Source organism: Fistularia commersonii, chromosome 3, assembly GCF_037954325.1.
Source record: "Fistularia commersonii isolate RoL2024-O1a breed Wild chromosome 3, RoL_Fcom_v1.0, whole genome shotgun sequence".
In the NCBI taxonomy this organism is placed as follows: Eukaryota; Metazoa; Chordata; class Actinopteri; order Syngnathiformes; family Fistulariidae; genus Fistularia; species Fistularia commersonii.
Window position 1 is genome coordinate 8,985,994 of NC_141286.1, and position 23,864 is coordinate 9,009,857.

Here is a 23,864-nt window from a genome sequence, read left to right on the forward strand (position 1 = left end):
TTTCTTCCATCCACACACGTCCTCTGTAAGAACAGCCCTGATTGGCTGAAAGTTTCAACCCGCGGACCAATCGCGTTGCGCCGCCCGCAGACCAGGGGCGTGAGCGGCGGACGAATCAGGGCCGGGAGCGCCGCCCGGGAGCCACAAGAAGCTCGGCGACTTTTGACGGCGACCGCTCACTTTGAACCGGTGTCAACAAACAACAACAACAACAAGAAGGAGAAGAAGAAGAAGAAGAAGGAGGAGAAGCAGCCCGGTTCCCCTTGCAACCCCAGCCCGGTTCGACCCGGCCCGGCCCGGCCGCACCCACCCGGATTCTCCCCCTCCCCCGGTCCCGGGGGCGGGACCCCGGCGTCCTTGCTGCCCGGCTTCCCCGCGCCTCAGCCCGGCTTCAGCGCTGTCACTCCTCGGCGCGGTGCCGGACCCACACAACCGAGGCCTCGTCTTACCGGAAAAGAGAGTCGCATCCCGCCTGGAGGGGGTCTCCGTGTACCGGCCCGGCGGCCGGAGCGGTGGAGGCGCCGTTATGACCACGCTGGCCGGGTCGATCCCCAGGATGATGCGACCCACGCTGGCCCAGAACTACCCACGTAGCGGCTTCCCCCTAGAAGGTAACGACAACAGCAATATTTTTTTAAATAAAAGTATAATTATCCAAGGCTCTCTCCGCTCACAAAAAAAAAAAAAAACATCGTGAGGAATTTTAGAAAATAAAATAAAATCTACCCCGCAGCCGCCTTTTCCTTCCGCTGCAAAAGTTACGCAACTTTTCTTTGCCGTTACCGGAAACAATCTGGATTCATAATCGGATTTAAATCAACTTTTTTTTTTTTTTTTACATTTATCCAGAATTATAATTTTTTTAAAAGTTATTTTCAAGTTTTAAAATACAGGGCCTTCGGTGCGTCAGATGAAAACCTGCTCCAGCGTCTGTGTGAGAGTGTGTGTGTGTGAGTGTGTGTGTGTTTTGACGCGCTTTTCCCCTCTAAACCCCAGTGTCCACGCCGCTGGGTCAAGGCCGAGTCAACCAGCTCGGCGGGGTCTTCATCAACGGCAGACCCCTGCCCAACCACATCCGCCACAAGATCGTGGAGATGGCGCACCACGGCATCCGGCCGTGTGTCATCTCCCGCCAGCTGCGCGTCTCCCACGGCTGCGTGTCCAAGATCCTGTGCCGGTACCAGGAGACGGGCTCCATACGACCCGGGGCCATCGGGGGCAGCAAACCCAAGGTAGGAAGGGGATTATCCGGACCTACGCTCTCCGGTTTTCCGTCCGGTCCCTGAACGCACCGCGAGAAATCGATTGAATCGCAACTGAAAGTGTCTCCATCCCTGGGGCTCAAACCAATAACCTCCACCCTCCTCCTCCTCCTCCTCCTCCTCCTCCTCCTCCTCCTCCTCTTCCTCCACCACTTTTTCTCCCCCCCTCCCCCCTTTTCCAAATCCACCCCCCTCCACCCGAAGCAGGCGACAACCCCGGACGTAGAGAAGAGAATAGAAGACTACAAGCGGGAAAACCCGGGTATGTTTAGCTGGGAGATTCGGGATAAATTACTGAAGGATGGGATGTGTGACCGCAGCAATGTTCCTTCAGGTAAAAAAATAAAATAAATCAAAATTAAAAAAAAAAAGGAAAGAAAATCTACTTTTCTTATTTTTTTTTTCCTGGTCAATTCTCCTTTACTGTTAATTTTAAATTGTAATAGTTATTTAACACTTTTTAAAATACCCGTACGAGTGTGTGTGTGTATGTGTGTGAATAATGTGTTTGTGCGTCGCAGTGAGCGCCATCAGTCGCATCATGCGGACTAAGTTCGGGGGTAAAGCAGACGAAGAGGAGGACGAGGACGAGATAGAGAAGAGCGAGATGGAGGACAACGAGCGAAGGGCCAAGCACAGCATCGAGGGCATCCTGGGGGACAGATGTAAGTGAACGCACCACGGGGAGGTGGGGTGGAAAAGAAAAATACAAGATTTTCCTATTTTCATCTCTGATGCGTTCAGGGACGCATCGGTTTGGTGTGTTTTTGAGACCCACTTTCAAACCGCCAACCTGTTGCCCGCGTCGATGGTTTGTGTGTGTGTGTGTGTGTGTGTGTACGCTGGGTAGCTTCTCCGAGGGTAGCTGTAAACTTGTCAGGGGGGGTGGAGTGTGTGTGTGTGTGTGTGTGTGTGTATGCCTGGTAGTGTCTCTGAGAGGAGCTGTAAACTTGTCAAGGGGGGTGGTGTTTGTGTGTGTGTGTGTGTGTGTTGTCTTTTTTTTTGTCAGGAATTCTTTATCGACCATATCTTGAAGGCTAATGTGTTTCCCATGAGGCCAACCGTAAATCATATGTGTGTGTGTGTGTGTGTGCGCGCGTGCGTGTGTGTTTTATTTTATTTTTTTGGGCCCCAGAGGAGGGCCCGTCCCAAATCTTTAAATGTATTTATCAAAATTAGCCCCATTATTAAGGCGTGTAATTGCGAAATAAACGAATCGATTAATTTACCGATCATTGCTCGATAAATTGATTGATGAAATCATTGAATCCTCTTTTTAAACTCCGTCCATCTCGAGCGGCTAATGAAATATTCGATCCGATTCGGCGAGAAGCCGAACAAACAAAACATACATTGCATGTTGAACAACTATTAATCCTATATTTTTTTTCCTATTCTTATTCCTGTTTTGGATTAAAATGACGAAAGTTTTAACAATTTTTGAGTCGATTTCAAAGTTTTTGGCCCAAAATATCCAGCCGACAGGATTTGTCCTGAACTCCTATTACAGTGTAACATATGCTTGTTACATTGTAATAACACGCATTATAGTGTAATAACGCTTACTAACTAACGCATCTGATTTTAAACGCCAGCCAGGGCCGTAAAAGCCGCCACATCGTTAAAAGTCCAGATTTGTCGTCTATGGACGACAGACACACACAAACACACACATGAACAAATACACACACGTAAACACTTCCCGCCGGAAGTCATTTTACATTTTTTTCTCACGTGATTTGTGGACATTTCGACGCGCGGGGAAGACCGAACAGGTGTGTGTGTGTGTGTGTGTGTGTGTGTGTGTGTGTGTGTGTGTGTGTGTGTGTGTGTGAGTGTGTGTGAGTGTGTGTTCTTTTGACGCAGTTTAGGGGGCCCCAGTGCGCAGGTGTTTCCGGGGTGCCAAGCGATTAACACCGACGTCTGATGACGCATGCACGGGACAATTTTAACTTCCGGTCGTTTGTAGTTTGATTGCGTTAAAGTTGTGCGTGAGATGGAAAAAAACTGTTTGCGGGTGAAGTGGCGGGGGGGGCATGTGGGAGGGGGAGGTTGGTAGTGATGGGGGTGGGTGTGTGTGTGTGGGGGGGGTGTCCACGACGCGGACCCGGATGAGCTGATCAAACATTTGCTCAGCGTCCGCGTCCACGCACAATGGCGCGCCTCGCGCGCACGGCGGGACGCGCGGGGGGATGAACTTGGGAGACAAAGGCGCGGGAGTCCATCCGCGGCTGCGTGGACAAAGGTGCGGGGGGGGGGGCGGAAGGGAAGAAGGGGGGGCTGCTTATCATTCAGCCGGAGGAGGAGGAAGAAAAAAAAGGGAGAGAAAGAAAAAAAAAGAGAGAGAGAGAAAGAAGGAAAAGTCCGACAAAACAAACGCGAGGCCGCAATGAAGGATAAATTATTCAAAAACTGTTTCCTGGTGGGGGTTTGGTCCGATAATAGAACCAGCATCCATTCACATTCACGCGTGAGATGCTGGATGAAAACGCGCACGGAAGGAAGGAATGGATGAACACATGAGAAACGATGACATGGTTAGAGGAAATTTAGGATAACCTGTGTGCGTAAATGAATGAGTGAATTTACAAATGCGATTTGAATAAATGAGTAAAGAAGCGCGTAAACGAGCGGATAATACAGATAGAAAAAATAAATAAACGAATGAGTGAATGAATGACTGAATAACAGCACGGTTAAACGGAATAACGAAGAGGAATAAATACATTTAAATGTTCACATCGAGGATTTACACATATCTATATTTTTAGACTGTTATAATTACGATCATTTTCAAGCTTAATTATCCACCTGATTATTCCGTCGTTTTAAGGCGGTTTGTGCAAAATCCTTTTTTTTTTTTAGTTACCCCCCCCCCCCACCTCCCCAGCCTTCCGTCCCGGGGAGGGAGGATGAGGAGGAAGAGGACACCGAGGAGAGGAAACATCTCCGGTCTGCAACTCATGATCTGTAATTGATTCTTTGATGCCCCCTAAACCCCCACCCGAACATTAATAATGTCTTCTAAATGATGTGGATATTGTGCGATGACACATCTAATGACGGGAGGAGTGTATTAAAGAGTGTGTGCGGCTGAATGGGGGCCAATGTTCTCCCCGGAGAGCCCCCGCTCCGGCCCCGGAGCGCTGCTTCACAATGAGGGGGCCCTCGGCCACCCGTCCGGCCCCGCGCACTGCTCCGAAAACCGGCCCTCCTCCTCCACCTCCTCCCCCCCTCCTCCTCCACCACCACCACTTGCTCTCCAAATCTCTTCAAGCAGATTAAATCGACTCTTTTATTTCATCTCACTTTCATCTGTGGAGCGACACCGCCCCTCCGCCCTCTGTTTGTGTCAGCCCTCTGCCCCCCCCTCCACCCCCCCGGGGGCCCCGGGGCCCCCAAACAATGGACACCACGTTTTTAATTATGCTCTTAAAAGGTTTATTTATTTATTTTCTAAAACTGTTTTTTTTTTTTTTTGTCCTGCCCTGAATAGGAAGCTCATTCTCAACGGGGTTTTCATGTTTTATTTAATTTGAATTGATTTTCTATTTTATTTCCATTTTAATTTTTCAATTGGAAAATGACCTTTTCTCTGTATATAAATGAACAAGCAATGGCACAGCATAAATCATTAATTAATAATGTAAGCCGTGCCAAAAGAAGCTGATGATCAATTTCATTAATTGATAAGTTATTGGTGATTTTTTCTTGATAGAGAAATGGCAGTAAGTGTGGAAAAGAAAATTTAATCTGCTTTTTTTTTAGTCCAATGCGGTGGTGGTGGAGGCCTCTGCCTCGCATTAACTAACCTGAGATGAAGTTAAGGATGGCTGACCGCCCTGTCCACACACACACACACACACACACACACACACACACACATACACACACTTCCGCGGCTGCTCTGCATTTTCACAGTGTATCTTTTAGAGCCCCTTACTTCGTTAGGTGAAATTAGCCAGATAATACAGAGGAGCCTTGTCGAGGGCCGACGCGTTTCCATTTGGGCCGCATTTGTACACACACTCACACACACACACACACACACACGCACACACACACACACGGACGCACACATGCACACATTCCTCTTTGCAATGCAAACAGTCAAAGGGATAACTTTATTTGGTGAAAGAGGATCCTGGAAAGGGCTAATTGAATAAGCCCAGGATCTTTGAAAAAGCCCTTACCATGGTGAGCGCAGTCATCATGTCATAATTAGGTTTATTGAGGCGCATTCCTTCAATCGGCCCTCACTCTGCTGGGCTCATTGAATCCGTGGCCCGGGCCGACGGCTAGGGGGACAAAGGGGAACCGCAGGCACACAATACATCAAAGAGCCGTAAAGATTTTGCTGTTTCTTTTTTTTGTCACAGAAACCGGGCTGGAGTCCGTTTGTGTAAATAACACCAACATGCAAATAATGATGACCCGAACCCGTAGGTGTGTGTGTGTGTGTGTGCAGATTTAATATGCTGGCACATTCTGGGTCAGTGCCAGTGGAGAGGAGGGATGAAGGAGGAGGAGGGGGGGGGTGATAGGGAATGAGCGGTACATGGGCCATGACAGCAACGGTGTTTGCACACTTGTGGCTATTAGCACTAGCGTTTACACATCCATTGCTAAGATCCACTGTATTTCCAGAATGCATGCATGTGAATGGTCACAACTTATACAGTACTTTCGCACCTTGTGTTTTCATTCACTCGTTCACACACACACACACACACACACACACACACACACACACACACACACACTCTTACACAGCTGTTAGCATTATAAGCATTTATGCGTCCATTCATAAAGCGATGTTTTATTTCTTCAATTTCTTAGTTTCAGAATGCCTGTGAAATGCCTTTCACAGTCGACATTCATCCATTCGCACACTGATCACACATGTAGCTATTAGCATTATTAGCATTCATGCATCAATTGCACTTTCTTCCCTTGCGTTGTCAAAGGGCCTTGCATCGCATTCACCCGTTCACATAACACACAAACTCACACTGATTGCGGCAGAGAACACTTGTAGCCATTAGCATCATTAGCATTTGCACGCCCACTGATATTTCTCAGCTTATGTAGCGCTTTAGCAACTCGGGGTATCAAAGCTAAGCCATACGCCAGATAGCATCCACCTGTTCACTCACCAATTGGCACGTTTCCACCTTGCGGTGTCAAAGCTCTTTCTGCTATCTTGCTTTCACATGCACACACCGACATCTGGAGAGCACACTTGTAGCTATTAGCATCATTAGCATTTGCTGATAAAACCCAGCCTGTTACCAGAAAGTATCCCGCTGAATGGTCTCAATTTAAGCTAAGCTGTTTGCTAGATAGCATTCACCTGTTTATACGCAGATCTGAGATGTTTTTGTTTTTGTTTGTTTTCACGCCGCGGCAACTCGAATACGCTGTTTTCCAACCCACTGCCGCACCCCCACCCGCGCCCCCGCCCCGGTTTGGTCCGGGACTGTCTCACGCTAGCTATCGTTCCGCTAACGCCGCCTGAGCCAAGTGCATGCTGAAGAGGGCTCTGTCTGTCCACTGAAAGAATGAATGTGTCACTCAGCGAGTCTCTGGGCAGGAGGGCAAAGGGTTGGTCGGGGGGCTCCGGGGCCAAAGTGGCGAGGCACCAAATCACTCTCCTCTACCCCGGGGCTCTCTGTGTCCCTCGCCCGTCGTCCCGCTCTCCTCCCTCTTCCCCGAGCTCCCTTTTTCGCCCGTGCGTGATGACTACCCGAGCATGAAAACATAGTTATCTGCAGATGAATGGCTGCTCTATACTTCATTAAAGCCTCTTTTTCCTTTCACACTCTTATTGTGACCCTCTGATATCAATTCAAAGGGCAATTAATGAATGCACACCAACTTTGAAGTCAGGGTGATATTCGGGAGCGGGTGGGGGGGGGACCTCGTGTGTGTGTGTGTGTGTGTGTGGAAATGGGGGGTTGCGGGGGGGTATTCCCGCTCCAGCACCCCAGCCTTCACCCGTGATGGACTAGCCACATTGAGCCGCGAGTGAGCGCGCCCCAAAGACGGTTTGAAGGGAGTGAAAGAGTGAAAAGGGCCCGGGGAAGGTCAAGTAGAATGGCTCGCCTTAGAATAAGGCCTCTCTTTATCTGGCCCAAGTATGCACTATAGGCACAACAGCTGTGGGGGGAGTTTGTGTGTGTGTGTGTGATTGTGTGTGTGTGTAACAGTGTGTGAGAGAGAGGTTGTTTTTTAATGTGCATGAGTGTCTGTGTGTGTTTCTGAGAAATTAGGCAAGGCTGTGTGAGTTTGTCATGTGCCTGTGTATTGTTTCCTCAATATGTATGTGTGTCAATGTGTGTGTGTGTGTGTTTGTGTGTGTGTGTGTGTGTGTGCACCCGTCTTGGGGTTAGGGCCGGGTGTCAAAGTTTACACAGGCCAGTAAACGCAGCATCCCTGCCGCTGATGTCGGGGGGGGGGGGGGGGGGGGGGGGGGGGACACACGTGGCTGTCAATCACCTGACCGACGAAGCCTGACTTCCATTTTGTTAGCTAATTAGCCCCTAGCTGCTTCGGTGACAACTGGCTCACGTGCGTGCCCCCTCCGTGCACGTTTGCGGTTTCCATCGAGCTCCACACTAATCTGATGAAGTGCGTGACGAAATAATAAACCTTGTAGGGGATTTTGGAAATGAATGTCCCGCTCTGTGAAAACCAGATCTCAGGTATTTCCTCGCTCAGGTGGCACTGCGTCGCCAAGAACCACACGAGTTCCCCCGGTGATATTTGCCGCCATGAATGCGGCATTATGGGACGTCACATGCGGCCAAACGGCTAAAAGATCCGGATCGGGTTCTTTCCGGTCGCTGCCGGGTTGTTCGGGGCTGCGGAGGAAACAGGAAACAGGGTTCGAAACACATTTAGCCGTACATGATGGGTTGCGGGAGGCAACGGCGGGTGCAGGGGGTTAGCGGTTAGCACCGCCACCTCGCTAGTTAAAGGGTTCCCGATTGGATTCCGACAAGTTTGTATATTCTCCCTGTGTCTACGTGGGGTTCCTCCAGGTTCTCCGGTCAAGTTAATGAGTAAGTTAATGGGTAAATGGCTGAAGGTCTCCATATGACGCGGGAATGAATGAGTGAATTGTTATACTGTATGTCTATTGGATTTGTGAATGACAGCGTGAATGTTTGTATGTCTATATGATGTGTGAATGACTGAGTCGATTGTCGAGTTTATGAATGGTTGTATATCCCGTGACTGAGTGAGTCAATTGTTGAATGCCTATCTATGTGAATAACTGATTGAAAGGTTAAGATGTATGAATGAGCGAATTGTTGTATGTTTAGTGACCAGTGAATGAGAGGGTGAATGGTTGTATATCTATATGACATGAATGATTGAATTATTTTTGTATGCCTATGACATGAGAATGACAGATTGAATGTTGTCTGTCTCAAAATGACACGTGGGCAAGAGAGTGAATGGAGTGTCTATATGACATATGAATGAGTGAGTGTTGTGCTTCCATGTGAATAAGAGAATGAATGGTTGAATGCCTGACAGGTGGTATAGGCTCCAGTCCCATATGACCCCGAGTGCATGATAATGAATGAATGAATGAATGAATGAATGGAACAAACCCCCACACACACATTCAAAACACCTCCGCAGTTCTTCCAATTCAGTGTTTTCTGCGTCACATGTTAGCCCTCGCTATCAGTTGCAGGCCGGCCAAAGAGATTGCTCACAAGTCAAGTGAGTTCAGTCCCCCCCCCCCCCCCACACACACACACATGCACACAACCACCAAAACCGCCGCCACACACGCGCTTCCAAACAAAAAAAAAATCCACCCAAACAGTCGCAGATGGGTGCGTAAGCTGTCAGTAAAGCCATTATGCAAGCGAGCATCTGCCGGCGGTGACTTCTATGTACTGTTTAATGCAGTCGGCTAGTCACTTAGCCCCGCCGCCCTGAATGGGAGCGCTGCGGCCGGCCCGCCCCAAATAAACGCAGCGTTTGTCTCCTCTGCCTTTTGTTTTGTGTGTTTTCAGAAGGGTAGGTGGAGAAAAGTGGGAGGATGGTGGGGGTGGGCAACATGTCACAGCCTCAATTTACCCTTGCTATTAACCAAAGCCCCACTTGAGTTACCGGGGACGTGGAAGAAAAAAAAAAAGGGGGTGTAAATAGTCCACATATGGTCAGTCAATTCCCCCAAGTGCCCAGAACTCAAGTCGGACACGTCCCCTTTTGCTTTCTCCAGGCCTGGCGTGCGCACACACACATACACACACACACACACACACGCTCACAAACACACTCACAAACACACACATGCATGCATTCGCAATACTGTCTCATGTCTCAGTGGACATATTTAAGCCTTTGTGCCACCCCCCTGTCTTGCTTATACACACACACACACACACACACACACAACTCCCCCTGCTCTATCTTTTGAAAAAAGAAAAATCAGCAAGGCTTTCCAACAGTCTGTTTCAGCTAAATCCTCCATTCTCCTCCTCCTCTTCTTCCTCCTCCTTCTCCTCGCTCGGGACGGCGTTGCGTGGCAGGAGCCATTTTGGGTCCGCCTTGGCTCTGCGAGAGGGGCCGTTTTGGCCCGGGAGTCGCCGTGCGCCGCGCCTCTCCGGGCTTCGGTTTGGTTAAATTAAACAGTTTTCTTTTCTCCTCCAGCCCTCTCCGCCCCCTCCTCCTCCAACCAGCTGCTTCTCCCTTATTTTGCGGCTTAATGCTCCCCGGCTCCACCGCTTCTCCGGGGCCTTCTCCGCTCAGATAATTCCCCCCCCCCCCTTCCCCGCCTTTTTAAGGCTCATATTTTCTCATTTTTCGATGAAGTAACTGGAGCCAGTTGGACGTCTGCCCCCCCCACCCCCCCCCCCCCCCCCCCCCCCACCCCTCCATCTCCACCTCCACCTCCACCCACGGAGTCTTTAAAGCGGAGGTGGAACAAAAGCTACTCGGGGAAAAGTCAAGTGTTTACAGGGGCGTTTTAAGGCGTAGCGTGTGTGTTTGTGTGTGCGTACGGATGGTGGAAGATACGAGGGTTAGAGTGGATAATTTGATTGGCCGGGGGCCACGTGGCCGTGCCAAATTGACGTGATCAGATCGCCGGGGATAGCGAGGCGATGACGGGAAGCGGGGCACTCCGAAACCGCAGGTCTACCAGGCCGGGGGGGGGGGAAGGGTTCGCCCCCCCCCCCCCCCTTTTTCCTTTTCCACATCTACTCCATCATCTCCAAAAAGGTAACGCAGTCCCCTGAGTTTCACTGTTTGCAAAGATCCCACTTGAAAGCATCGCAGGAGGCGATAAGCGGTTATTGGTAGGCGACAATACACGTCACCTGTCGCTGACATTTTATAATACGAATAATATAATATATGTAACTTCCGTTAGAGTTCATGCACTTTCTTTACTAGTTTACTATGACACTGATGCCAACCCCCCATCTTGCGCTCCACCCGCCAGCCTTGGCCTCGGTCCGCCTGACCACCGTAAAAGCTAGCAAGGAAAAACAGACAGCGCACATTTCATCCAATTAGATCAACAGATGTCGACCAAAGTTTTCTTTGGGTCGGGGTGGGGGGTCGTAATTTGCAGCTGGGAGGCGGCAATAAATCAAGGTATATGGCCATAGATTTCAGAGCTGTGTTCGTTTGCAGCGCGGTGAGGTTGCTCTGTCCGATGCCTCCGCTACGTCAGCGGCGTCGGCAACGGCAAAATTTAAAAAATACTGTTTGGAGGGCTTTTGCACCCTGGGGTGTTAGAGTTAGATAGCATTCACCCATTCACACACACGCTCACACAGCTGTCAAGCAAGGGAAAAACTGGAGACCATTCTCACATAGACATATACACTCACACTACCCGGTTGAACTGCCATGCTCAGCGCTGACTTGATTCCATTCACCCATTCACACACACACACACAATCCCGCACACACCCGAAGCGGCAGATCTGCCACGCTAAGTTCTAACTTGATTCCATTTACTCGTTCACACGCACACGCCCATTAGCGCCAGACCTGCGATGCTAGGCGCTAACTGAATTACATTCACCCGTTCACACACACACACTCACGGCGGCAGAGCTAACATTCAAGGTGCTAACGTGGGTCATTGGGAGCAACAGGGTTTGTTTGTGTGTGTGTATGTGTGTGTTGATGCATTTTATATAATTCACGATAATTGGCTGGTTTTTCCGAGCTCGGAGGAAAAGATTCACAAGCTCACCTGAGGGAAAATCCCGACAGGTGAGTTCTGCGACCAGGTGGTGCAGGAGGGTTAGTAACTACATTATAAACAACTAACTCATAGAGGTTCTGGGGGTTTACGTCCTTTCCGGTAAAAAAAAAAGGGACATCTCGTGTTACTACCGGCAACGGCGGCCAAAACGACACAGATGCCCAGACGGACCGTCCCCACGGGGGCATTTACGCCGACGGCCCCCTCCCCGTCCTCCCCCTCAGGTGCTCTCGCCTTCCCCCCTCTGGAGGAAAAGGGGGTTTTCTTTCAAGGAAGGGGGGGGGAGGGGGGGGGAATGCCCCCCGGCTGTGCCCCAATCCCTCTGTGGAGCCTGTGGATGCCCCCCTCCTCCTCCCAATCCAGCTCTCCCATGGGGCAGGTGACAGCCCTCCACTGTGAAGGCCGAGGGAGCCATGACGGATTCCACAGATGGAGCGTGGAAATCGCAGGCAAAGACCCCGGGCTCTCGGCAGCGACAAAGAGGCCTGGGAGTCAGGGGAGAAATACGGGTGGAGGGGAAAAAAAAAAAAAAAAGGGTGGGGTGGACAAAGGGAGACGGAGGGAGGAGGAGGAGGAGGAGCTGGCGGTGCTTGTCTCGAGGCACGATGAAGAAGGCGAAAGATTGAGTGTTTTCCTCACCAGCCTTAAGGCTGGGAGCGTAAGGCGGCCCGGCCTCCGCGCGATGGCGTCTTCCCGCGCGGAGCGACCGGGACCGTTCCGTCCACCTCCACCCTCCGCCCGAGACTTTTAGAGGTGCCACTCTGTCGCTTCTTTTGAAAAGCACCCCCTCTTCTCCCCGAACTCCGGTAGCGGTCATAACCGATAGGTAATTCCAAAGTGATTAAGGATTTTCCCGGCCGCCTCGGCTTTCCCAGGGCCCAAATCCCTGTGAAATGCAGAGGAACGTGCATGCTGCTAACGTTGGAGGGGTGGAGGGGCAAAAAAAAGAAGGGAGGAGGTGTGTGTGTGTGTGTGTGTGTGTGTGTTGAGTGTGTGTGGGGGGGCAACAAAAGACCCCCAACTCTTGTTTTTCAGTCGTCCTGTCCGAACTCCAAAGCCCCCTCGGCCCGAACGTCGGATTCCTCCCAATGTGGAAAACCTTTGCGTTGCCATGTTGGGAAAAAAGAAGTAAAAATCAAGTTGTTTTTTTTTCCTCTTTTTGATTGTTCATCGATGAAAACGCTGAAACGCGTAGGTGGAGGATGAGGATTTTTGGGGGGGCAAAGAGCCGACCATGCCGCGGGGGTGTGAAATTGCAAGATATTCGGTAACGGGGTCAAAGCGATGTCTCCGCGCCCCCCCAACAGCCCCCTTTGAAAATATTTTACTTATTGCTTCCCTCATGCGTGAATGTTTCTTTACCAATTTACTCCTAATGCATGTTAAGTTGACTCCCACTGCTATTGGTGTCGTGGCGACAGCGGGTGAGGGTGGCGGGGTTGGAGGGAGTCGCTGCCGAAGGGGAGGGGGATCAGTTTCACACGAGGGGCCTTGAGCTATTTGGATTCCCTTGTATTTTATTGTTGCTTCTGCGGGGCAGCAGAGGGGGGGAACTAATACAGTGTTGGTGTTGCACACAAAACTTCCCCTGTGCCGAGGGGGAATTAATTAAGTGTAACACACAAAAAAAAGTGGGCACCTAAGAGGGAACCTAAGAGGGAGCCGACAGAGCGTTTGAATCAGGGAATCAAAAAAAAAGGGGGGAAAAAAACCAAGATGGTGGATGATAGCGAATATAACAATAGAATTAAATGGGATGTGACAAAGGGGTATGTGTGTGTGTGTGTGTGTGTGTGTGTGTGTGGGGTGGGTTCTGTCAGGTCTGATAACTTGTCTGCCAAGAAGCCAGGCTGAAGATCAGGCCCCAAAAAGACCAACTGAATATCCTTATTAGTGATGAGATGCTGTTTTAGCAGACCTCTGTGTGTGTGTGTGTGCGTGTGCGTGTGCGTGTGCGTGTGTGTGTGTGTGTGTGTGAGAGAGAGAGAAATGTGTTGGTTTGATCTAATCAATACAGATACGTGTACTGAAATATTTCCGGGAACTGAAGTTAATCGCTTTCTCCTCTCTCTGCTGCTTATTACAATGTAATAACCGTGTAATTAACACAGATGAAAGCGGCGCCGTGAAAAGGTGGTTTGCAGTTTCTGTCCTTCACTCCCCTCCATCCCTGCTGACCCCCTTCTCTGTCCAGACCGCAACAGCTTTTTTTTTTTTTTGTTTTTGTGCGTTTTACCAGTGTGTGTTTCATTATAAGCTAATTTGATGTCACATGTTAGAAATCCCTGCGAAATAAAACACACATTTTATGCGATTTCGAAAAAACACACTTGACGCTGCTGACCGTGTGTGCGTGTGCGAAGAATGTTAACGGCCGAGATTTCCGTCTCCGAACAGCGAGTCACTCGGACGAGGGTTCGGACGTGGAATCGGAGCCCGACCTGCCGCTGAAGAGGAAGCAGCGCCGCAGCCGCACCACCTTCACGGCGGAGCAGCTGGAGGAGCTGGAGAGGGCCTTCGAGAGGACACACTACCCCGATATCTACACCCGCGAGGAGCTCGCGCAGAGGGCTAAACTCACCGAGGCCCGGGTGCAGGTGAGACACACACACACACACACACACACACACACACAGACGCACAGAGCAAGCATGTTCTAGTGATGGACAGCTTAGAGGGTTTTTAAATTTCACCTCTGCGGTGAGGAGATCCATGAAATCCTGAAGGCAGCAACACACACACACACATGCACACACACACACACTCAAAGGAAGTCGTGTTTTCCCAGGTTTGGTTCAGCAACAGGCGGGCCAGGTGGAGGAAGCAAGCGGGAGCCAATCAGCTGATGGCGTTCAATCACCTGATCCCCGGCGGGTTCCCGCCTTCGGCCATGTCCGGCATCTCGCCCTACCAGCTGTCCGACGGCGCCTACCCGCCGTCGTCCATCGCGCAAGGTACGAAAGTCACCCCAGACGCCGATGGGGGACGGCGGCGAGGCCGGCTGACCTCCCCAGGAGGTCAGAACCATCCTGATCCGTGCGTGATCTTTTAGAACGAAGAATCCTAAAAGTGGCATTAAATTGAGTTATCGTGATTGTCATGTTGAATTTGCACGCCGCGTCCCCGCCCTGCCGCCGCCGCCCCGCACACACCCGTCACTCTAATCCATGCAGAATGTTTTATCATTACTTAATTACATTTACACTTCCACTCCTATTTACTTTTTCAATTTAAATCCAGCCACCTTATTATTTGTTGTTTCATTTTTTTTTCATTTTGCAGTTGACATAAAACACCTGGAGGATATTATTTTTCTCTATCGACCATGTTTAACCTGCGTGCTTGTGTACCCGTGTGTGTGTGTGTGTGTGTATGTGTGTGTCACGGAGGACGGTTTCACACCAATCTACTAATCGTTTAAAAAAAGTCATCTTTATATTGTAACTCATCAGGATTATCTCATGAGCATTTTTTTTTTATTTTTAGAAAAAAATGTATTTATTCCAAATGGTCGTCATGCTAGTTTGTAATTATGTACATTAACACAGTAACTAAATATACATATATTTACAGGCATGTACGTGCGTGTGTGTGTGTGTGTGTTTGTGTGTGTCAGGGGGCATAGTTTCAAAACATCTTTTTCCCATTTTTTCTTTATGTGACTTAGGGTTGAAGTGCAAAAGCTTTTTTTTATTTTCAGTTTTCAAAACTGTGATTTACGTCTTCAAAAAGCACGCAAAGAAAATATTATTACTATCTATGTACTATTAACTATATATATATATATGTATAAGTGTGTGTGTGTGTGTGTGTGTGTGTGTGTGTGTGTGTGTGTGTGTGTGTGTCACAGAAGAAAGTTTCAAATGATTCCTCTCCTACTTTTCTTTGATTTTAAACAATGGATAACAGCCTTATAATCTTTTATGCTTTTTTTTAAATGTATTTTTCCAACTGATTGACTTAGTTAAATGTTAATGTTATTACACAGTATCCGCATATGTGTAAGTGTGTGTGTGTGTGTGTGTGTGTGTGTGTGTGTGTGTGTGTGTGTGTGCGATCACAGAAAGTTTTAAATCATTCCTAACTTATGCTAAACTACAGGTTACAGTCATCTAACCTATTTTTATTTTTATTCTTAGTTTTATTCTTCAAAACTTTTTTAAAAAGCACATAATGCCAATGTTATTACATGGTAAAAACACACACACACACACACACACACATATATACATATATATATATATATATATATATATATATATATAATATATATATATACACACAATTGTGTATGTGAGTTCTTGTCATGGAGGAACATTTCAAATATTTATTTCGGAAATAGTTATTTTTTGGTATTATAACAATGGACTGAATTTGGATAAGCTATTTTGCTATTTTTTTATTTCTATTTTTCAAAACTAAACTACATTGCAATGCAAAAGTTATTACTGTATCAACATGTTAATGCACGCAAATATCTGTGTCAATTTTTTTTTCCTTGAATTTTTCAAAACAGACGCGGGTTGATATGCAAATGTAAAAACACGTGTGTGTGAAATATATCTAAATAATTCTTAAGGTTAATATTGCAACTTTTAAATGTTCCGACTGTTATAAGGCAATAACAACACCTCTTCTTACGATATCCGTGTGTGTGTGTTTAAACCGCTCGCCGCCGATGCAACTAATCCTCGACCTTGGTCTGGTTTAGTGTCGGAGCCGCCCAGCACGCTGCACCGGCCCCAGCCTCTCCCTCCCTCCTCGGGCCACCAGGCATCCGGCGGCGGCGGCGGCGGGCAGGGGGACGGCGGCTCGCCCTACTGCCTCGCCTCGGGGCGGCACTCCTTCTCGGGATACTCAGACGGCTTCGTGGGCCCCGGGGGGCCGGCGAACCCCATGAACCCCGCCATCGGAAATGGACTCTCCCCTCAGGTGAGACGCTCTTCCGTGGAATAAACTCTGTATATGCATAATTAAAACCCCTCCTGAAACCGCCATGATTATCCTTTGCAGGGTTTATATAATAATTTGATTTAAGTGGGGAAAAAAAGAAACAGTGTGAAAACACACACTCCTCCGCCCTTCAGTGGAAACATTAAAAATTAAAAAAAAAAAAAAAAAAAGGGGGGGGGGGCAGATGACTTGGAAGCGGCGTGCGTGACGAATGGGAAGCCAAAAAGACAATTACGGCCGATTAGCCCCGAGGCGCGAAGTCCCGAGGTCCTCGGGGCCGGGGCCAGGGTGGGTCGGGACGGACGGACGGGGGCCCTAACAGGCAGAAAATGAGATTTCGGCCCCGGCTCGGTCGCGCACACACGCCGGAGATAATTGATCGACTGCATGGCATGTCTGAGGATCAGCGATCCCGCGACGCCTCCGCACGAGTTTTTACACGACACGGTTTGACACGTTCCGGCCCGAGGATTCGTCCTGGCTTCGTCTCGGCGGGCACTCCAAGGGCGCCGCGCAAAACAGGAAGTTCCTGTCATTTTTTTTTTCCCGAACTGGGGCTTCAGACAAAGAGCGGCTGCATTTTGAAAACACACACACACACACACACATGCTGGATGCTCCTCCACGGCCCGGAGGGACTTCTCGTGATTGCATTCTTAAAATGTTTGCCCTGATAGTCCCCACGTGAGCGCCGAGGTTCTAATTTATTTGTATATATCTCATACGGCGGGAGGGGGAAGTAAACGTACGCCCCCTGCACCTCCACCCGTCCTGACATTCTTCCCCCGGCGTGGACGACGATGCAAAGAAGGCACGTAAAGGTAGCTAAAACGACCGAGTGCTCAAGAAGCGACCTGGCTCCCCGCTGGCCCGAGCTTGGATCTTCCAACCGCCGGGTTAATTCTTCGGTCGCCGGGCGCAAAAAAAACACCGCTCGCCCCTCTCGGCGCGGACGCCGGCTCCCTCCGCTCACCTCCCCGACTTGGGAAATGATTTAAGCAGGACCATGTGTGCGCGCGAGTGGATGTAGAATAATATGTCACTTAGAGGGCCGGGGAGGACCTGGAGAGCCTTGTACCTGCTTCTGATTAGACAGCTGGAACAGCCTGGTGACCCCCCCCCCACACACACACACACACACACACACACCCCCGGCCCGCGCCTTGTTCTGGAGGTGGGATGTGACGCATTTAGAGGTAGCAGGTTGAGTCGGAATTTTATAGTGATAAAACAAACCTCAATTTCTTATTAAAGTGTTACAGAGCTCTTTGGTGACGGACAGGTATATTTATCCAGGCGGCGGGGGGAGGTGGGCGGTGGTATCGGTCTGACGTGCCCCCCCTACCCCCTTCGCCCGCCCCCCTCCTCCATCACACCCCCGCGGCTCTTTTCCTTCCTTCGCCGGGCCGAGGAATATTCGCTCAAATTCGATTATCTGGCCGCTAATAAAGACCAGGTCAAGAGCTGAGCGCGTTTCTCTTCCGACGGCGAAGGTCGGAGAGAGAGCGCGAGGGGAGAAGGAGGGGGGTTATCTTTACCGCCGTATCTTCCGAAAGGCTCGGAGACAAATCGCCTGTTTTTTTTTCGGGGTTCGGTGACGCTGCCTCTCCCCCGCTCAGGTGATGGGGCTGCTGAACCCGGGCGGCGTCCCGCATCAACCGCAGAGCGACTACGCCATCTCCCCGCTCACCGGCGGCCTGGAGCCGCCCGCCGGCATGGCGGCCAGCTGCAGCCAACGGATGGACCACATCAAGGGCCTGGAGGGCCTCACCAGCGTTCCCTCCATGTCGGCCCTGCCCTCGCTGCCCAGCTCGCAGTCCTACTGCCCCCCCTCCTACGGCTCGCCGGGCTACACCGTCGACCACATGGCGTCCTACCAGTACGGCCAGTACGGACAAAGTAAGGTCAATAGACTTCATCTTCTTCTCCCCTCCGGCTCTTGGCGGGCGCCTCAAAGGATCCCGGATGATCCAGGGGTTGTTATCACAGGAGGCGGGGACGCTAAAACCGCTAGGCTAACACGTGTTACCGACGAAGGCCCTCTCCGCATTCCTCCCACGTTTCCTCGAACGTGGCCGGTCGTCCAAAACCCGCGTCGACGTTTTGACGTGCCCCGGGAACGAAAACGCGGGCGCCGCCGCCAGCCGATCATCTCGGGCTTTTAGCGGAGATGAGAGGAGTCATGTTTTCAGTTAGTCTCCTCTTCTTTTTTTTTTTTCCCCTCCTCCTTCCCCCGGCAGTTTGATATTTCTTCATGTGAAATTGATTTAGGGAAAGTGGTGAGGGCAGGAGGAGGAGGGTGGGTGGAGTCAAGTAAAGTCAGATTTTATTTTAAATGGGCGCCGGATCGCAACGCAGTCGTGTGATGACACCTCACGCGAAGTGCGGTGTTGATCTACAGAAACCAGACTTGACTTTTTACCGCCGTGGAAACCTTCCCGACTCAACGCAGGCGGCCTTCTGCCTCGACCCAAGAGATAGAAAGCAGGAGCGTAACAGAGACCACAAATATCGCATCATTCAAAGCACTTTATCAGCCATTAACACAGTCAACCCTTCACTCACACACTGAAAGCGGCGGGCGCCAACTAGCCGCTAACCGGGCATTAACCGGGTTTTCAGAGGGTGGTGAGGCATAAATTATCTCCCCTTATTAAATCTAGTAGCGCTACCCGATTTGATACGATCACAGCTTTAATACTTATAAAAGAAATGGCAATTGATGGCTGGAATAGTGGTTCTAGCAACCGCAATTTATATTATTATTAATCATAATAATAATAATGCAATTTATTTAAGGTGCCTTATGTGATATTCAAGGACACCATACAGACACTCATATAAACACAAATTACATAATTAAAAGAAAAAACTAAGGTGACAAAAATATATTTATAAATAAATGAATAATGCATTGATAACACGAGTGCAGACACGGAGGGAAATCCATCGGCAAGGTTTCTTCTGATTCTCGACCAGTGGGCAAAAGCCCCGTTCGTGTTTATTTCAAATCGATGCCACGCGGTAAAAACGGCTAAAAATCCAGTCATGTGCCTGGTAGCGTTCGCCCCGAGGGGACACCCCACCTGTCCGAGCCTGAGGGGGCCTTTTCACTTCGCATTAGCGCCGGGTTAGCCGCGTACCCCACTTCAAACGGACAATTTAAGCGCACCGCCCGCCCCCTCCCTGGGTCACAGTGTGATTACAGCGGCCGCCGTTTCCAATTTCGGTCCACGAGGGGGTCAACCAATCAGGTCCATCCGCTAACCCGACCGGGCCCTTCGTGGAGCGTGGCAACGAGCCAGCGAATCAGACGGCGCCTTGCTAGCCGGGTATCAAATGGATATCGGACTTATCCGAGAGCGGCGAACGCCTAATGATGGGACTCGTCGAAACGTTTCGGGAGTGGACGGGGCAGAGAGCGAGGGCGACACACACACACACAAACACACACACACACACACACTGCCACCACACGGTTTCGTGGCCGAGCCGTCCATCTTGATGTGATTAATCAGCGCGGCTGGATCGCTGGTGTGCAGCAGAGGAAAGGTCCTCTCTGGGGGGGGGCGGATGCTAATAGCCTCTGGCAGGGCAGCGATTGGAAACAGGTGCTCGGACCCAGGTCAGCCGGGGGAGGGAGGGTGACGGTATTGCTCCGGTGTAGCATCGGACGTTTCGGCTACGCTGCCGCGCCACGGCGCCTTCGCTGCAAAGTATCGCCGCTCCTGGTTGTTACCTGTCGTTCCCCGTCCTGTTGAATACGGTCGAGCAGAACGTGTGGAATTAAAGATGGCCGCCTTGCTGGCCCCGGGTGAACGCATGATTGCGTCGGATATTTCACAAACGGGATCTCGTCTCCACCGTCAGGCGGCGGCGGCGGCGGCGCGCTAACAGCAGCCATATGTGTATCTCCCCCCGTCATCTCCCCCCACCTGCATTAGAGAAATCCCGTCTCTGCTCTGATAAGGAATCTTACAATTGTCTTATCCCTCTTATTTTCCAGGTGCCCTTCCTTATCTGAGGCCTGAGATCACCTGATTGTAAGATAGTGCACGTGCGTGTGTGCACGTGTGTATGCGTGTGTGTGTGTGTATGTGTGTGTACAGTGACGGAAATCATTCATTATCTGGACCAAAACGTGCACGGAAACCATTCTATCTATCTGCCTTCCACCGCTGGACTGGATTATTAGCTCTTTGGCGGAGGAATGGATGCAGATGAAAGAGAAGAAGAAGAAGAAGAGGAAGGGTAGGGGCCCGAGAAAAGGAATATCTGACCCAAAACAAAAAAAGCGCTTAATTTTTGAGGGCGGTGCCACGGTTGCGGTGCTTTGGCCATCTTGACTTTCCGCGCCTGCCCGGCCCCGCCGGTTCTCTGCTGTGATAGTGAATCACCAACCGAAGCCACCACGTTTACATTTTCAGGCCCGAGTGACCACGCACGGGATCCCGCGGAGCGCCAACGTGACCCCCCCCCCCCCCCCCTCTCCGACCCGCCCGACTACCCCAAACTGTGTCTGCTGGAGGGGGGGGTTCATGAAATATGGCATTTCTTTGAGATTCAACGAAGGCAAACACGGACAAATGTTTCAGAAACGCTGATGTTCTCTGCAGACGTGCCTCAAAGAGGGTTCACTGGAGCCTCTCTGCACCCTTTTCCTCCTCCTCCTCCTCCTCCTCCTCCCAGAGGTCTCATTGAAGTTTTTCAGAGCGGCGAGGCAGGGGGGATCCTGGCCCTTTTGTGGCGGCGGAGAGGACGCAAAGGAGGTCACAGGGTGGGGGTTGACTTTAAGTGACAGATGAGATACCAGGAGAGAGGGCGGCGGAGAGATGGCTCTAAGAAGAAGAAGAAGGAGTAGGAGGAGGAGGGTGGAAGGGTGATAGGCATGATCGATCAGGGTCACGAGTCACGACTGCGAGACACTTGAGTTTGAAGAGAGCCATTTTTCCCAAGAAGTGCAATATCACGTATCTCAACCTTGCTGTTACACCGCCATCTATCCATCTATCCATGGATGGGTGTTAAAATGCCCAAAGGAAAAATCTCGCCCCCTAAAGTTTCCTTAGATGAAGACCAACCGCGAGCCTCGGAGGACCTCCGGGGCCATTGAACAGACACCGGAGCCAAAGTTGTACCCTATTTTTTTTTCTTCTTTGTCTTGATGGGACCTTTTCTTTTCGCCTTGATTTTGTTTTGCCTCTGTGTGAAGGCGCATTCTTGCTCAGGTCACGTACGTAAACAGGTGCGGCCGTTTCCGACGTCACCGTGGCTGCTGTGCTATATGTCGACCATAGGGCGGTGCAGAGATCACTTCCGAGTTCCGTTTGTGTACCCTAAGAAAGTGCCAGCGAAGTAGATTCATGTGGACAGAAAATGATTAATTTGCTCATTCATTATCTACACCTCGGGGCAAAAAGGGGGTCGGAGCCTATCCCGTTGGTCATTGGGCGAGTTAGGGTTCACCTTAGACTGATCCCGGTTGAACACATGTACAATGATGTATAACTATTCAACCTTTCATTCATGTACTTATGTAAGAACATGAAAACATTCACCCGATCATTCACACATCACATAGAGACAAACAACCCTTCATATCCCGACGTCTCATTCATTTACATCGAGACGCATGCAAGCATTCGCTCATTCACGTGTACAGCTAATTTAGGATCTCCGGTGAACCTGCTGGATGGATTTGGACTCTGGGAGGAACCCGGAGAACTTGAAGGAACCTCGCGGAGACACCGGGTGAATGTGGAGACTCCACACAGAAAGCCCCTCTGAGTGTCGGAATCCAACACGCACCTTCTTGCTGTGAAGAAAGCGATAAACAACGAGCCGCCGTACCAACCAGGGATAATTCTTCTCTCTGCTTATACCGACGCCATGTTGTCTTCTACTTCTATGTTCCTTTTGCTTGTCGAGCATACGGCGCGACACTGACCCCCCTGGACCCGGGCAGTACCGCTCCGTTTGGCGAGCTCCCCAAGAATGTCAGGATCACACAGGAAATGGACGGGAGGCTCCCCGATCCGGCCCGCAATGCATTCCAGATATATTTATTGCGGCGAGTGTACCGACGGCGTCCCCGTCAACCATTCCACGGCGCCGCAGCGTCGAAAAACCCTCCATGCCAGCACTCTGTGTTTTTTTTTTTTTTTTTTTTTTTTGTACATCTGTTTATGTTAGAATGAACCAGCTCTTTTAGCCCTTTGATATATTATTATTATTATAATTTTTTTTGTATTATCTGACAAAGCGATATGACATAACGTCACGTGTATAAGCGCATTATTACTACTATTTATAATGAAATAAAAAAAAAAAAAATCCCCCAAAATTACCCCGCTGTTTTCTTTTGTCCCCTCCTACCCGGTGGCTTAATGGGGTCCCTTTTGTGTTTATTTTTCGGTCGCCGGCGTCAAACGCCAGACGCGCTCCGAAACAAATGTGTACTTTGAAGGCAGCTCATGTGAACCCCCCCAACCAAAATAGTCGGCGGCCAAACGGGGATCACCAGACATTCGATTGGACGCCGAACACAACGGCCTTTCTTAAAGGCGGCTGTAAATTCTCAGGCATCTGCATTGGTGTGTATTAATACCCCCTCTGCCCCCCCCCCACCGCCCCCGCCACCACCACTGCAACAAAATGACTTTTGTTTTGGCGGCCGCTCAGATGAGGAGAACAAGCCTTAGAGCATTTTGGACAAACAGCAGACCCAGCGCCACCAAAACACCCCCCCCCCCACCTCGGGCCCGGACCCCGACCCCCCTACAGGGCCCCCTCTGTGTGTACAACTGCACCAAAAGCATTCATACATTACATATAATGTTGTTTCTATGCGTATGGGTCTGTGTTTGCATGTGTGTGTGTGTGTGTGTGTGTATGAGTGTGTGTGTTCACGTTGCCGGGGGGAATTAACCCTAATTATAACACTCTTCTGATTAATTGTGTCTGCTAGATGGGGCCTTGGAAGGTTAAGTGTGTGTGGCTAAGTGTGTGTGTGTGTGTGTGTGTGTGTGTTACATACTCTATAAATACAGTCTGAGTCAATAACAACGCCACGGATCACTCAGTCTTGTCAGCTGTGTTTGCTAAGTCTGAATGATTTAGCCATGGCTGAGGACACACACACACACACACACACACACACACACACACACACACACACACACACACCACAAGACGCTCTGGAAAAGTACAAGCGGTGATGCCTTAATCACCACCAGCGCATGGAAACGCAGCCTCCGGCATGCGGATGCGACTCCCGTGTACCTGTCTGCTCGGAGCATACATGTTTTATCACACACACACATATACATGCACACACACACACACACACACACACACACACACACACACACACACACACATATACACACACACACACACTGTTT

At 50.0% G+C, this 23,864-nt stretch overlaps 1 protein-coding gene across 7 annotated transcripts; it reads left to right on the top strand.

Moving 5' to 3' along the window:
• Positions 1-392: 392 nt before the first annotated feature.
• pax3b (paired box 3b) lies at positions 393-20,689 on the top strand. 7 transcript variants are annotated; one of them, XM_086143540.1, is made up of 9 exons: positions 393-611; positions 997-1,232; positions 1,467-1,596; positions 1,784-1,927; positions 13,906-14,105; positions 14,297-14,462; positions 16,220-16,440; positions 18,081-18,365; positions 20,468-20,689. In XM_086143540.1, exons 1-9 carry the CDS (start codon positions 527-529, stop codon positions 20,483-20,485), a joined length of 1,485 nt encoding a protein of 494 aa, XP_085999666.1. In that variant the 5' UTR covers positions 393-526; the 3' UTR covers positions 20,486-20,689. The 7 variants fall into 7 exon arrangements, with proteins under 7 accessions (XP_085999666.1, XP_085999664.1, XP_085999671.1 ...); XM_086143538.1 differs by having other exon boundaries at positions 18,081-18,360; XM_086143545.1 differs by having other exon boundaries at positions 1,467-1,524.
• The last annotated feature ends 3,175 nt before the right edge of the window (positions 20,690-23,864 follow it).

Excerpts from the sequence above, each read along its gene's own strand:
- pax3b (XM_086143538.1), top strand. The coding sequence starts at position 527 with ATGACCACGCTGGCCGGGTCGATCCCCAGGATGATGCGACCCACGCTG. Across the intron at positions 1,928-13,905 it reads GGGCATCCTGGGGGACAGAT|CGAGTCACTCGGACGAGGGT; the intron begins GTAAGTGAACGC and ends GTCTCCGAACAG. Across the intron at positions 14,106-14,296 it reads TCACCGAGGCCCGGGTGCAG|GTTTGGTTCAGCAACAGGCG; the intron begins GTGAGACACACA and ends GTGTTTTCCCAG.